Source organism: Gymnoscopelus microlampas (assembly GCF_963454915.1).
Source record: "Gymnoscopelus microlampas genome assembly, chromosome: 1".
NCBI classification, from domain to species: domain Eukaryota; kingdom Metazoa; phylum Chordata; class Actinopteri; order Myctophiformes; family Myctophidae; genus Gymnoscopelus; species Gymnoscopelus microlampas.
In genome coordinates this window covers 45255892-45271895 of record NC_139962.1, presented here as the reverse complement: position 1 = coordinate 45271895, position 16004 = coordinate 45255892, and the positions used below count along the sequence as shown (strand labels likewise).

Below are 16004 nucleotides of genomic sequence, written 5' to 3'. Positions count from 1 at the left end.
GGAATATCATTCACTAACATTTGTCACCCCGTAAATCCTCTCCTCTCCTCTCCACTCGATCACACACACACCCCCACGCACGTACACTGTTAATTCAAGAATCTGTATTGGGTACTCAAAAACATGTCTACACAATGAGGCAAGAGAAGAATTCAGACTTCAAAGTATGAGAGATTTTACTCGAGTAAAGGAGCCTCGACTTACATGTACACATGCAACGGAAACCCGGTCTGACTCAACTAATGTCAAGTCTGACCTCAACTTAACCCATTAAGACCTGGAACTGTGTCATTTTTTAGATGTGAGCTAAAAAGCAATATTTTACACTGTGGGCTATTCAAAAATAGCAGATGTACAAGCTCATAGCGCGGCACCGAGTGCCGCGCTACGAGCTTGTAGATCTGCTATTTTTGAAAAATCGTGAAAATGTGTGCAAATATTTGAATATATATATTTTTAAAGCGAACATTTTTAACTCAAATCTTTGCTTCTGGGGCTCCCTGGAACAAAACATTTCGATGGGGGTCCGCGGCCAAATACATATAATTTTGGGGGTTCTAGACGTGAAAAAGATTGAGCACCACTGATATACTGTAGAAACATACGTTTTTCAGAAAACTGTTGGGATTTAGGAGACATGTAGAATCGGCTTCAGGTCTCAATGGGTTAAGTAGCCTACCCACAGACACGCCCTCTGGGTGAGGTGTGTTAGCCCAAACAGCAGCAGCTAGGAAAGATATTGATCTACCCCAATGGGTGCTTACATAGTCATAAACCATTTCTTTAACTCAGAGTTTAAACCTTCTGCATTAACACATGGCACGAACCCCTGGCACTAAGCAGGAAACTTCTCACTGCAGGTAAGAAGGAACATGCTCACAGCAGGACACTTAGGAGAGGAGCAGGAGATCGCGAGAACAGGAAACTTCAGGTGTTATACAGTAGATCAAAGTTAGTCTGAATAAACATGCCTCAGCTGTGGCAGAAGTGAGCTGTCATCTATTTATATAGCACAGTATGTTATTTAAGTTCATATTAAATGTTTACTTCTCAGGAATCAAGATCCATAGAGCAGAATACATATATATTTATATAATATGGAGTTCTCTTAAATGAAAAACATTACATATTTCACACGCACGCACGCACGCACGCACGCACGCACGCACGCACACACACACACACACACACACACACACACACACACACACACACACACACACACACACACACACACACACACACACGTCCGAGCGCACACACACACACACACACACACACACACACACACACACACACACACACACACACACACACACACACACACACGTCCTTATCTCATAATAATTATTGGTCTGCTCCTCCAGGTTCTTCAGGACAGAGCCCCCTGTTGGTGGCACTGAGTGGTAACCATTCATCCCAACTAAACTTCACATCTAAAACCAACGAGTTGTATCTACGCTGGTCCACTGACCATGCAACCAACAAGAGAGGATTCAAGATCCGATATACAGGTACACATCCACCCATCTATCTACTATATATCTACAGTATATATCATTTCTGCCTGTTTACTATATCTACAGCAATGTTGTATTCATTGCACTACAATCTGGATTGATTGATTGGTTGATTGATTGATTGATTGATTGATTGATTTTGATCGATCAATTGATCGATTTTAGTGTTATGCACTATAGGTGTCCTGGCCACGGGGAATTAACAGGACATTAAATAATATCATTGCCAAGGTGTACAATATAATAAACACAAAAATTAACACTGTTTTACTAACTCTGTTTCATTCAAACCAAACATTGTGTGAAAATATTTTAATTTGTCGACCCAGGGGATAACCAATTAGAAATTAAATGATTAAATATCCTTTTAGTGAGTCTATGTCTAGGCATGCTTCCAACGTTACAGCCTCTCACACTTTATGTCTGATATTTGGATGATCTGATACTGGATCTCCACTAATAGCAAAAACTGTCCTGAGCCTATGAACTCCCAGAAATGATCGTATCGCTCTTCATAAGGGGTCTTCAACAGGGGTCCGGGACCCCCTCAAAGATACTGTGGGGGGACTGCCAAATCTTTGTGAGATAGGGAACTTTATTTTTATTTTTTTTACATTAACCACTTGAACCCTCGCATCCCTATTCTGCGGCGAACATTAGCCAAAAATAGCAGATCTACAAGCTCATAGCACGTTGCAGGCGCGTTGTGAGCTTGCAGATCAGCTATTTTCAGCGGAGAGATTTGGTGTACAGGGAAAAAAGAGTAGACCAAGTACCAAGCCAAATGTCAAGTTTACAATGTATAGAGCGTTTAAATGGTTAAATGTCTGAAAACACACATTTACATGAATCCAATATGTAGTGGGGGTCCCTGCTCCATCTCTCTCTCAACTAAGGGGTCCTTGGCCTGAAAAATGACCAAACCCATAGACCAGGAGCACAATCTCAAGCACAATCTGAAATAGGACATACACAATACTGGTATTGTTATGGCATACATACAGGCTTCATTCAGTAGTGACCCCAGTGTACTACCATGCTGAATCCATTAGAACATATTCCTTCCTTGAATGTCATATGTTCATCTAAGCTCATATTTACTGTTTACTGTTTAATATATCTCTGCTGTCTGGCAGAAACCAGCTAACTCCAAAATGTTAATGTTTCAGGAAATGACAAAAACGGTGGAGTTAGGAGGTTTTGTTCATCATTGATAAGAACAGCTAAATGGACCTCAAAGCTCACAATGAGGTTGGAGGTCAAAAGGGGGTGGAGCCTGGAGTCAGCAAAACCAGCTAACTCCACCCCCCATTGGTGGACTTAGCTGGTTTAGCAGAAAGTTTGAGGATCCAATGGAGTTAGCTGGTTTTGTCAGAAGCACTTTTTAATACTTTTCATTGGTTCCATTTTTTTTTAATCAACACACAGACGTAAAGGGTGTTCAATAGCACTGATTTATGGGAAAAAATGCAAAAGCAGAAAAATTGAGTCAGCTGGTTTCTGCTGGACAGCAACAATATGGTCACTGTTGGGTAGAAACCTTGTATGTCCACTTACAGTATGTTACTTTTCAGGAAATACAAAATAAATAAAAAATAACCTGTGTTCCAGTGGATCCAATGTACAATAGATATTATTTTGTCACACAAGCTCTTGTTAATACTTTTCATTTGTGAAATGTTTATAAAAAACCCACAGGCAGACTTAATTACTTTCAACCTGGCCTCCCCATCTTGGGTATGGTAGACTATAGGCGATTTTCTTTCAAATAAAAACAATTGAAAATTGCATTCAGATCTACAAGATCTATTCTCACATTCCTGTTCTCCAGATGGGAGAGGCCTGTGTGTAGTTATAGCTATAGCATCGTCTGTGGATCTGTATTGGTGGGGGTCTAGGCTGGGTTTCACTGTCTCTGTCTGTCTGTCTGTCTGTCTGTCTGTCTGTCTGTCTGTCTGTCTGTCTGTCTGTCTGTCTGTCTGTCTGTCTGCCTGTCTGTCTGTCTGTCTGTCTGTCTGTCTGTCTGTCTGTCTGTCTGTCTGTCTGTCTGTCTGTCTGTCCACTTATCTTATTGTGCCCGTAGCTAGGTTTGGGACCTTTATGGTTGCATTGTCTCTCACATCATTCATGTGAAGTGACTTTGGAGCCATTGTTATTGTTAATCATGACGTGATTAATTATTTGTTGACCTTTCCAAAGGCAAGGAGGGCTTTGTTGCATCAGTAGCATATTCTCATTACTCTTCTAAATTGCTCCCAAGTTGTTCTGCAATATTAGCGCCTTCCAGGTATAGGTAATGCTGCCCCACACGTCTCTCACACATTATAGTTTATTATTTTAACCACCTTAACACTGGCGTTGCTATTTGGGGCTACATTTGTTTACAAGCACATTACAAGCTCACAACAAGTCATGATGCAAATTGCTGTGAGCTTGTATGCGTACTATGTGGATCGGCAATAATGTAACTTAGAAGGAGCATGCAGGAAAATGTACCTTTAATTCACCCCCCCCCTGAGCCTCTGGGCTTTGCAGCAAGAGCAAATCGTTGTTGGGTCGATTGTACTGATTAAATGTTGTGAGACTTGGCCAATGTTGAGAACATGATTTTGTCCAGTCCACTAAAAAGGTTATTTGCAAACCTGTGAGACACCTGATGAAACCTGATGTAAGATTAGTTTTAATGATACTTCTATTTACTTTGTGTACCTAAATACATCGCATATAGTACAGCACATATTGTATTTTCTTTCAAATGACAAACAGTTTCACTATGGTTATTGGGGATATATCAATCAACAAATGATATACAAATGATATGTATGTTTGTCTATACATGTATGATAATAGATCAAGCATGCATGACATCAGTAGATGAAGTGTTTGATCAGTTGAGATTAAGAGGGTATTTGGGTGAGGGGAGTGATAATAGAACCCAGAAGATGTTCCCTAGAGCAGGGATTCTCAAGCACGGTGGATCCTCGAGAACCCTCTATGTAAAATGTATCTGAAAAAAGCCCAGTGTGTTGACTGTGGCATTGAAACCCTTAAGCGGCATTTACAAACCAGGCACCAGTGATTTAATTTAAAATATGCGCTTCAATTATTAAAGTAAGGTTGTGTTGATGAACAGGTGAGTCTTGACATAGAAAAGGTTGAGATCCGCTGCGCTAGGTTTCTCAAACCTTTCAGCCCAAGACCCCCCATAATTATCATATTTGAACTGGGGACCCCCCGCTGGGGACCCCCCCCCGCACCCTGACAAGCACTTGGAATTGTAGGAGTTGAGGCATTACATTTTGTTTGAATCTGTTCCATGGATAAATATTTTGAAAATAGCCGATCTACAAGCTCACAACACCTCGACTTATGTTAAATTTGACAATTTGGCCAATGCTTGACAATTTATATAGTATAGTTTGTTGATTACTTTTGATGCAGTAATGGTCTCATGTTTTGTTTTAGTTTTTCAGTTTTTTTTTTAGGTATTACAAATATCCTTGGTGCTGAACGGAAAGCTCCCTGTGTATGCTGAAAGGACAGCTCCCTGTATGTCACATGTAGTGACTCTGTCCATGGTTCTGAAAGGACAGCTCCCTGCATGTCCCATGTAGTGACTCTGTCCATGGTGCTGAAAGGACAGTTCCCTGTATGTCCCATGTAGTGACTCTGTCCATGGTGCTGAAAGGATGTCCCATGTAGTGACTCTGTCCATGGTGCTGAAAGGACAGCTCCCTGTATGTCCCATGTAGTGACTCTGTCCATGGTGCTGAACTGAGCAGCAGCCAACCAGCCTCTTTGACTGGTGCTGAACTGACAGCTCCACAGCAGCTGTGTTTTTATTTAAATTTTGTGTAGCACATTCAGAAAAGCATCTGGCGGCCCCTCCAAATTATTTGCCGACCCCTCTGGGGTCAACGTTACAGCCTCTCACACTGTTGAGAACCACTGCCCTAGGGGTTATACGGCAGCTGACCAATCAAGTTCCACTGTGCGCTGAATTGACTGCAAGTGACCTCATTGGTAAAGTAACAGCATATGAAAGATGGACCAAACTCAGCTGGTTTTGCTGTCAGAGCTCCTACCTACAGCCCCATTATGTTTGACATTTTGCATTCATCCCTGGTCAGTATTCAAATTAATGCAGGGCAGCAAATGGCGAGTAGATGACGAAATGGCAGAAAGTCAGAGCAATCAAAGAAAGTGAGAGTAATCAAACTTCTGGAGTGTTCTTCATGCTCCAGCAGTTCTGCTTCTAACGTTGACAGTATTTGCACTGTGCTGCTGCCCAACTGAGGAGCACATTACTAACAAAGGCTTTGCTGCACCTGACTGATGAAGTTTCTTAACCCAACTTTTTTTTCCCCCTCACTAGCAGACAAGGAACTAATCATCCGTTGTGAACGTGGCCAATTCATTTCTGCCACGAAAACAAATGAATTTTGCCATGTTGTCAACACACATTAACAATTCCATGTCCATTTCTCTAATTCAGTGCTTCCCACAACCTTTTCTGCATCAGTGCCCACTTGAAAGTCGTGAAAGCTTTAAGTGGTCCGATGGGTGGGCCGCGTGCATTTTCAGAGCATGCTTTTAATGATCAATCGATCGATTGTGTTCTGGCTTGGTTATTACTTATCGATATCACAATGATAACATTTATATATTAATGTCATGAATAAAATCTTGACTAATTATTTGGGGACCCACTTGCAATACCCTCGCGGCCCACCAGTGGGCCCCGGCCCATAGGTTGGAAACCACTGCTCTTAATTCATCCTTGTTTCCTGTGTCTTTGTCTTGGTCTCTGTCTAGCTGTCTATTGCAGCATTAATGATCCACCAGTCAATGGGGACGTCGTCAATCGGACTAAGCTCCGTCCTGGAAGCAGGTTACAGTTCTTCTGTAACCATGGTTACCGTCTAGTGGGCCCTAGCAATGCTACCTGCAGGCTCCACCCCAATGGGTTGTACCAGTGGGATATACCAGCACCGTTATGTCAAGGTAGAAACACAAATCTCATGCAGCAATGTTCTCTTAAATATCTCTTATATTACATTTACTTGCATTTTCTCTTAACTGTCTTAACTGAGAAAAAAATAAGAAAAGCCTATCCCAGATTTATGAACCCGTTCTTAACATCCCAATCTGTTCTTACCCAGTCGTGCTGAATGATGAATTCCACTTGATTTTGAATTAGGCAACGCCCATAGGTAACGCCCCCTAAACACCATATAAGGGTTGAATCCAGTCCGGGTCTCCTTCCTAAATCTAATTGTAATATCAACATAATGTTGACATTCATGTTTTTTTAAATGCCCTAGCCTACTGGGTTTTGTGATGTTATATATTGTCAGAATGTGCTAAAGAGACTTGTGAAATCTGTTTCACCATGCAATGTAATTCAATGAGGAGATACATTAGTTTGGATTATCACTTTCTGATCAATGTTGAAGAACTATTGAAGAAATCGGAATGTGTATAATTTCACCCACTCTACCTGAAGTTGAATTTTAAAATGATGTTATTTTTCATAGTATTAGGGATACCAAAAACCCAGCAATGGCAAAACGTTAACATTTGTGATGCTGTAAATGTTTTGTTAAGCCTACATTATGTAGCCTGGTAAACCCTCCCTCCAGAAATCTCAATTGTATTTTATTTCACTCCTGGAATCAAATGGAAATGAGATTTCCGGAGGGAGGGTTTGCCAGGCTATACATTATGCTCCATTGTACAACTTGTGTCGCGTGGCGAAAATTGTCCATCTACAAGCTCCCAGCACGTCACATCTGCAACTGAGCTTGTGGATTGGCAATTTTCACTGATCAACACCTCTGCCCCAAAGTATAAATCAGGCTTTAGTAGAGGGCACGTAACTGAAATTAAAAAGGGGCTGAACGCATGCAATACCCTTCAGGGTTTTATAGTTGTAATTGGGAACAATGGACGAATAGTTTTTTGCCCACTAATTTAATAAGGGGTCCATTCGTCATTTGATACACTGGCAGGCCCGGATTAACGTACAGGCTCACAAGGTTGCAGCCCAGGGCCCGAAGCTCCAGGCAGGGGTCCCGGACACAAAAACCCCTGGCAGTGCCAATCAGCTTCACCTTTTTTTCCTCCCCATCCCGTTCCTAACCTGACTCCGGCAGATGGAAGAAGCTTGCTTCACACACTTGTTTCAGTATTGTGAACCTGTGAACTCAATACCGCCCCATCTGGTGGTGTCAGGTTATCCCATACCTGCCTCGTGCCTCAATACCTGACTCACCCGCTGCTCTGCTCATGTGTCTGCAGCTAAAGCTGTATGCATTAATTAGGCCAACCTACTGACACTCCACGGACGATGATACACAAGGTAACGAGGCTTCAGCGCTCTGTGACATAATGACGCGTTTGGAGACGGCAGTTGTGCGTATTTTGGAGCCGTGTGCTACAGCAGTTTAGTGTGGGGAGTGGTTGGGAGGCCCGAAGCGTGGACCAAGCCCAGGGCCCTGAAAAGCCTAAATAAAGCCCTGTACAGCGGCGTTCTTAAGTTATGTACTTAAGTACAATGTTTAGGTACTTTTACTTTACTTTATTTCCATGTTTTGATACTTACTGTGTTTTTCATTAATCTAATCTTGGTCTTTACTTAGGATCATTAATACAGTAGCATAGTAGACATTTAACAAATAGTTTTGTGAATGAAGCCCATTGTCTGCTCCCAGTGTGTAATTTCACGCTCTTACCTGACAACAACTTGAAACTAGCAGCTTGAATGATGTCTCTCTCCACCTCTCTCTCAGCTGTCTCTTGCGGAATCCCCCAGTCACCAGGCAACGGCAGCTTCCATGGTTACCAGTACACCGTTGGTAGCCAGGTGACTTACGAGTGTAACCACGGTTTCATCTTGGATCCCAGTTTGACTGTGACAGCAGTGTGCCTGGAGGATGGCAGCTGGAGCAATGCTGCCACGCCCCCCAGATGCCTACGTAGGTTTACACATGATAGCAGTATTTTCCTTCTCGCTAATGTCAAGGGCAGTCCCTGTCCTAAATGATTTAACTTAAGTTAAAGTAGCAAGTTAAAGTAGTTAAGTTCAAGTGGCAATATTAAAATATAAAAATACCGTTAAGTACAAAAAAAATCTAATAGTCCATGGACCTATACATCCCTAGAGTATGTTTTGATATGATAGCTTATTAGTGTTTTCACCTCTAAAGTAATGGACTTCTGTCGTTCAAAAACGGGAGAGGGCCTACCCTGGAAATCATCTTTCCTTTATTATGCTCCCTGGGGTGTGTCTGCACTACTGGACACCCATAGATACTTGTAATAAGCTCCTATATCAAGTAATTTGTCTATTACACAGGGGTATTTAAGCTAGTTTTCTACTGGATACAGTTTCTTTTACCCATTCATTTCAGCCAAAATGGCCGTCACCTTTGACCTGGAAATGGGGATCAGCAATTTGATATGTTCTCATACATGCTGTAGTGGGGAAGAAATCATAGGGTCTTGACAATTAGATGAAAAACAGATGAATTATGATTTGGGAAATGCTCCTCAGGTCTTCTTCCAGGTGGTGGTTTGATGTTTGCCCTTGTAGCCAGAGAAGGAAGCCTTTCCAGGCAAGCCTCATCAATGCTTTATAGACAAGCATGTGCCATGTGCTGTTCTGTTCTACTTTCTGCCTTCTATCACATCAGCTACTGACCCTTCTACAATAACACAAGACTCCACACAGAGGTCCCCCAGCCCTCCATCTTGGAATCATTTCCACAGAATGTTAAGTAGATTGCAAATGGTGTGGAACTCCACCATCCTGGGAAATTATTTTATGCCCGAGCATGGTGACAGTGTCAGCCTCATCCCAGGTTTTCTGGTACATCTTTTTCCTCTTAACAACCGCTGGAACTGCTTGACAATGCATGCCCCACCTGCCATACTGTAGTGTTGTAAAATGTTGCAAAAACGCAAGACAACTGATTTGAGACTTAAAATGTTTTCTTTAATTCAATGAATCCAAAAGATTGACGACAGTGCAGGGCCTATTCAAAAACAAACTGAAATGCTATTTCGAGAGTATTGTATTTCCGTATCATGACACATTTCCTAGTGAAACATAGGCTGTGCATGTCTCCAAACGCCATTCAGACGAATGTCTTGTATTTGGCTATGAGCTCTGATTTGGGGTCCACAAAGTAAAAAATATCGAACAAGGCAGTGTTGAATAAAGTTCCTGTTAGTGCATTGCCTATTTCTTCCCATAAATGTTTTCAGAAACAATTGTTAGTGTACTGTTTAAACATAGATTGTTGTTAAGGTGCAGCAGTTAGTTAATGTCGCTTTACATTCAAGATTAGTGTGAATCATAGCCATGTGTTGAAAACTGAGTGACACATGCATAGCCTAATATTATTGGTTAAATTGGTTAGTACACTGCTGATGTAATCATGCATGTTTTTGTTTGACAGGAAGTAATTTATATTGGGCTTCTCGTATAAAAATACACTAATGGGATGTTTTTTTCACCTATAGTTAAAGGAGCACATAACCTATTTTCCATTTAACCTTTATAAGTTGGTGCCATTGCTACTTGCTCGTTCAGTTGGACCGTTCAGTAGTGTGGACGTAGAGCAAGTAAACAGAAATGCACAGTACCATCTTATTGTTAGGATCATTGAGGACCAATTATATGAAATAAGGTTGAAAATAGGTGAAGTGCTACTCTAACTATGTTCCCATTATGACCACCGACATGCTCTGAAAGCTTTTTTTTTTTTGCTTGGCTTTAATATTGCAAACACACATAATGGCTTTATTGATGAGTTGGTGACCCAAATTGATTTTAGAAGTAGACGTAAAATTCAGAATAAAATGACCAAATACATTATGTTCTGTTCTCAATTATTATCAACATTTGTTCTAAATAGTAATTTAAATAGTAATAGTCTAGTAGTGAATAGTAAATAGTGAATAGTGTACTGTATGTGTCCAGTGCAGTGCCTTGGCATGAATGGCAGGCTTTCTAACCCCATGAAACATTTGTAAAATAGCACAGCTGTTACAGTTTTAAATATTATTATTTTAATTTTTATTACAGTATGTCATGCGCTTCCAATGTTCAAATTCAGACAATGCTGATGGACAGGATCTACCTCTTGTCAAAGAAGAGATGACAAAGAAACAGCATAATACACTGTAAAGGATAGCGGTTGCAGAATATATTATCATGTTTGTTTATATTATACGTTGTCGTTTTTTCCTCAATGTATTCTTCTATTGAATTTCACACACACACACACACACACACACACACACACACACACACACACACACACACACACACACACACCCACACACACACAGAGATAATGGGGGGAAAAAACTAAAAACAAATATAAAAAAAAACACGAAGAAAAAGTGATACATTTGTATCTGTATACATACATCTGGATCACCACAGTACCAGTCTCCATATTAATCATATGTTTTTGTGTTTGTTTGTTTTTTACTATTTTCCAGCGGTCCACTGCCCCAGTGTGGAGGGGGTGTTGTCAGATCACATGACCTATCATCTTCTCTCTGGTTGGCCGGAGGAGTTTGGCTCCATGGTCATGTTGGAATGCTCAGCTGGGTACTATTTGGGGGCAGGGCATAGAACGCTGCGTTGCCTTGCCAACGGGACATGGGAAGGAGCTCAGGATCCAGCAACATGCAAGAGTAAGTATTAACATTCACATCAGGGCAATAGCATCTACATCTCTCAAACATTTTAATCTCAAGTTTGATATTATTATATATTTTTTAGAGGTGGGCATAGATTAATTTTTTTAATCTAGATTAATCTATCTGCAATCCTGGAGTTAATCTAGATTAATCTAGATTAAAATGGCTCATTTGAAGTCTGCCGAAGGCATTCAAAATATGTGTGTTCTAGGGATGCACCGATGTGATTTTGGCCGATATCGATATCCGATATGATATATTGCTGTTATGACCGATAACCGATATAACCGATGTCGATATGATCGATAAAAAAAACAGTTTTATCCAGTCTGAAAAACATGTGTAAACACTGCATTTGAAAAAGCAATCCCTGTTTATTCCAAATTATTTTATATTATCATCTGGATAATCCCCAGAGCAAAAAACATATGTGTCAACTGCAAAAAGTACCAGTGACAGCAGCTTAGAAACTTGGCAAATATGATTGATATTGAATAATTGAATAAAAAGTTTGGGCCCCAATACTGACCCCTGGGAGACGCCCAAATGATTTGAGCTGTATTTGCCCAGCTTCACAAACTATTGATGTCTGTCCAAATAACTTTAATCCAGTCTACTGCAATGCCTCTAATACCAATTCTCTCCAGTTTGTTTATTAATATGTTGTGATAGATAGTGTCAAAAGCTTTTTTGGGGTAAATTAATATTCCAATTGCAACTGTGATTCTTTCAATGGATTCCATCAATGCCTGAGATGTTGATCTGTTAGTTCTAAAACCATATTGACTCTCTGAGAGTAGGCTACATTAAATCTTTCCAAAAAAGAATCTAGTCTGCTATTGAAAAGTTTCTCCAGTAGGCCTATCTTTGAAAATTGTGAACAATTGGTTCCATTTGGACACTGAATTTACAGACCCATAAGGGTCCATTTGGTTCCTAACTACCCATCATTTAGCTGGGGATCCCCGGACCCCACTTTTAGAACCACTGTCCTACACTGTGTGTGTGTGTGTGTGTGTGTGTGTGTGTGTGTGTGTGTGTGTGTGTGTGTGTGTGTGTGTGTGTGTGTGTGTGTGTGTGTGTGTGTGTGTGTGTGCACCCGCACGCTTAATAGCATACATGTGTTTGTTAGCATGTAGCACTCATTAGCATGCTCTATAGCAACAAGTATTACCAAACAGCGCCCAACTACTGCTATGTTTGTTCATCAACACGGTAGCGGAGGCTCTGCTTTTGTCCAATGACCACTTTAATAAGCTTCGCTGGGCTTACAGACCTGAAGCAAATGAATTAACGAGTGGAGCAACACGCTCGCACCGACACATACTCAGCCTCTCTCTGTCTGAGTGAAATGAATGAGAGGCAGTGCGCACGTCTGTACACCATGTGAAACCCGACAGCGACACCTACCCCCCCCCCCCCCCCCCCACACACACACACACACACACACACACATACACACACACACACACACACACACACACACATTACAGTCACACACAGACACAGAGTAATTCGCCCAGCTACATCATCTAATGTTTTGGCTCCCAGACCCAACTTTGAGAATAGATTAACGGCGGTAATTTTTTTTTCCGCACCATAAGAGTCCGCAGTTAACTTAGCCCGGTAACGGCGTTAACGGCCCGGCCTTCATTTTTTTTATCTCTGGCACCCCCATCTACAAATGGAAGGGTTAGTTCCATTTGTAAACTCTCAGAGTTGCAGACCCGGAACTCCTGAAGGATCCCTGGGGGTCCCGGGACCCCACTTTGAGAACCACTGGTCTACATCACTGGTTTTCAACATGAGATCCGGGGACCCCCAGAAGTCCTTGATGAGATTCCAGTGAGTCCCCATCTTAAATGATTGAAAGTTAAAAAACAAACCCATTTGTACACTTTCAGTGTTAAATTGACACTGAGGATTTTACAGTGTAGATCGGATGTGACATGCTGTGTGATTTTCTTTTTTTACATTTTCGCCTAACAGTGACATGCCCAAAATTATAGGGTTGTCAGGTTGAAGTTGGTTTAAAAAGTTACTTTTCAGCAGCTGACTCTTGCCTGCCAAGGACGTATATTTACATCCTTTCAAATACATCACTTGCCTGCCAAGGACGTAAATATATGTCCTTTTAAAAAAATCCACAAGTGGGCGCTCTAACACAACTTAAGAATGATACCTTGACTCTGAGAGAAGGAATGGACGGATGTGACGTTATCCAAAAAAAACTCACTTCCGTCCACTCCTATGTTGTGATTTGTAGAAGAACACATTTAGCTCGGATTTCTTCTTTTTTGGTGAAAACAAGCCTTATTCAACGGACGATAGCAACATAAATAGCAAAAAAAAATCTGGTGGCTAGAGGAGACCCTCCCCCACCCCCCAGACCCACCCCCCAGACACCCTTTGTTTACTTCCGCGTACACATTGCGGCTCTCCAAAGATCGTCAATATAAGGTAAAAAACGATGCTTTAATCTAATGCAGTCAATGTGTTAAAGGCGAATAGCAGACCTACAAGCTCATTGTCGTTGTGAGCTTGTAGGTCTGCTATTTTGGATGATGGTCAATGAATTAGGCTTAAGTGAGTGGGCCAAGGATAGAGCCCCGGGGGAACCCTGGTCAATGAAGTATATTGGGTTCAAGTGGTTAATTAGTCTAGAATTGTACCAGGAGACCCATAATCCTTATATTGTCTGTGTTTCTAAACTCTCATTTTATTCATTAGTTATCTCCTGTGGCGAGCTGCCTTCACCTGCATTTGGCACAAAGCTGGGGACATTGACGACATTCGGGGCAACTGCCATCTTCATGTGTAACCATGGTTACACGCTGGTGGGATCGCATGTTAGAGAGTGCGGTGCCAACGGCCTGTGGAGTGGTGCAGAGACCAGGTGTCTAGGTAAGTGCCATGAAAACCCAGCCAACTCTAAATGACGAGCGAGCTTTTAGCAGTATGCAAGTGCTGTTGCACTGGTTTGTCCAAATAAATCTAATCTGATTCGGGATGCAATAGCTCATACAATTTCCCCTCAGTATGGCGTTCAAGCCTACTGTGGCCTTTGTTGGCGAATATAACATGGCGACTAATGGCCATCATTCTAACAGATTAAATGGGGTGAATGAATGAAATCTCATAAGGGGCATCATCTAATGAGACATAATTGGTTTTGTTTACAAAGAATAATGGCCTCAGCAGTCAGTATCCCTGATAGTATAATACTGGGTGATTGAATTAACAGATAGAATGAGCCAAATACAGTATTTGACCTCTTAACATAGCCCATTTAACTACTCATAGCTGAGTTATTGTTAAACATTTGTGAAGTTAAGTTTTGTTAACATACATTAACCTGATGGGGCTCCACATGGCACAGTAGCATGTGTACTATTGAAAACCATAAATATTGGTACAGTTGGCTAAAATATGTCTTCTGGAAGCCTACATTGTTGTACAGTACAGTATACTAAAGCTACTAAATACAGCATACTGTATATAAATATATACAACAACAAAAAAGCCTAGTTGAGGGTAAAAGCTCTGTTTTCGTGTTTATGATCTTGTCTATTGTAGCGGGCCATTGTGATTCTCCAGACCCTATTGTCAATGGCCACATTAGTGGAGATGGTTCCAGTTACCGTGATACAGTGGTGTACCAATGCATGCTGGGATACCGGCTAATTGGTACATCGGTCAGAATCTGCCAGCAAGATCACCGGTGGTCAGGAACCACACCTGTCTGTGTCCGTGAGTAATCTTTGATTTCATAATTATTGCAGTTCATCTGTAATATGACGTTTTTCTGTTACATGGTAACTATTAAGTTTGAAAGCATCAAAGTAGCCGTGCACTCATAGCTTAACTTTATTGAGGACAAGAGAGAAAGATAAACGACCAACGTTTTGTACTGCAAAGCTGCCTTCTTCAGTGTGTTACAATCAAACATTGAGTCACATTTAAATATACACTGTTGTGTATTTAAAGAGACTACACCATGAATTTAAAAAAAGATAATAATAATAATAATGATAATAATAATATTTAATATCATATTGTTTATGTCCCTCAAACGTTTTTCAAAAGGTTTGAGCCTAAATCAAGCCTCAGATATATTCATTCCAACGAACTTCTCTCTGGCTTATAAAGCACTTTCACCTGCAATACCACATTGCCAGTTTGTATGCATGTTATCTCCTGGTTCTGTGTGGAAAAAGTAAAAAAAAAAGAAAAACGGGAGGGATTGTACCCTGACGTGACGTCACTTCAGGGACCAAATAAGTTTGGCCTGTTTTGAGACCAATTTACAGAAAACCCCAGATTTGCTGTGAAAGCCTGTGTGTTCAAACTGGGGTATTTTTGGGGATAGAAGAGAGGTAGGGGAGACCAAAAACACACAAAAAAAGAAGAAAAAGTTAAAATTCATGGTGTAGTCCCTTTAAGTGTGACTCAGTCTGATTGTAATACCCTGAAGAAAGCAGCTTTGCTGTCCAAAACGTTGGTCTTTTATCCTTTTTGTCCTCAATAAACTTTTTGGCACTTGAGCGATGGCTTCTCTCAAGTTCTTCATTATATATTAATATAATGAATACTCAGCCGGGGCGCCTGATGGAGGCGAAGGGAACTGGTTGGAATAACGTGTTCCTTCCACGCGCTACGTCCTACCGGGGAAACCCCCCCCTGTCAGGTGACAAGAAGGTCAGTTGGCTCTCATGCACTGAAGGAAGCATGAGCTCGGCCCTGGCCTCCCCAGGCTGTGGGGGACTG

The 16004-nt window shown here is 41.3% G+C and overlaps 1 protein-coding gene across 1 annotated transcript in view; it reads left to right on the top strand.

The window, feature by feature from the left end:
- Positions 1 to 16004, top strand: part of LOC311051108 (CUB and sushi domain-containing protein 1-like) — a gene marked incomplete at its 3' end in the record, with an annotated part of 707106 nt that overhangs the window by 627602 nt on the left and 63500 nt on the right. The window contains exons 51-56 of the mRNA XM_084065507.1: positions 1368 to 1514; positions 6336 to 6524; positions 8312 to 8497; positions 11034 to 11231; positions 13968 to 14141; positions 14814 to 14987. Of these exons, the coding sequence (XP_083921633.1) occupies positions 1368 to 1514; positions 6336 to 6524; positions 8312 to 8497; positions 11034 to 11231; positions 13968 to 14141; positions 14814 to 14987 (1068 nt within the window). The remainder of the gene's footprint in view (positions 1 to 1367; positions 1515 to 6335; positions 6525 to 8311; positions 8498 to 11033; positions 11232 to 13967; positions 14142 to 14813; positions 14988 to 16004) is intronic.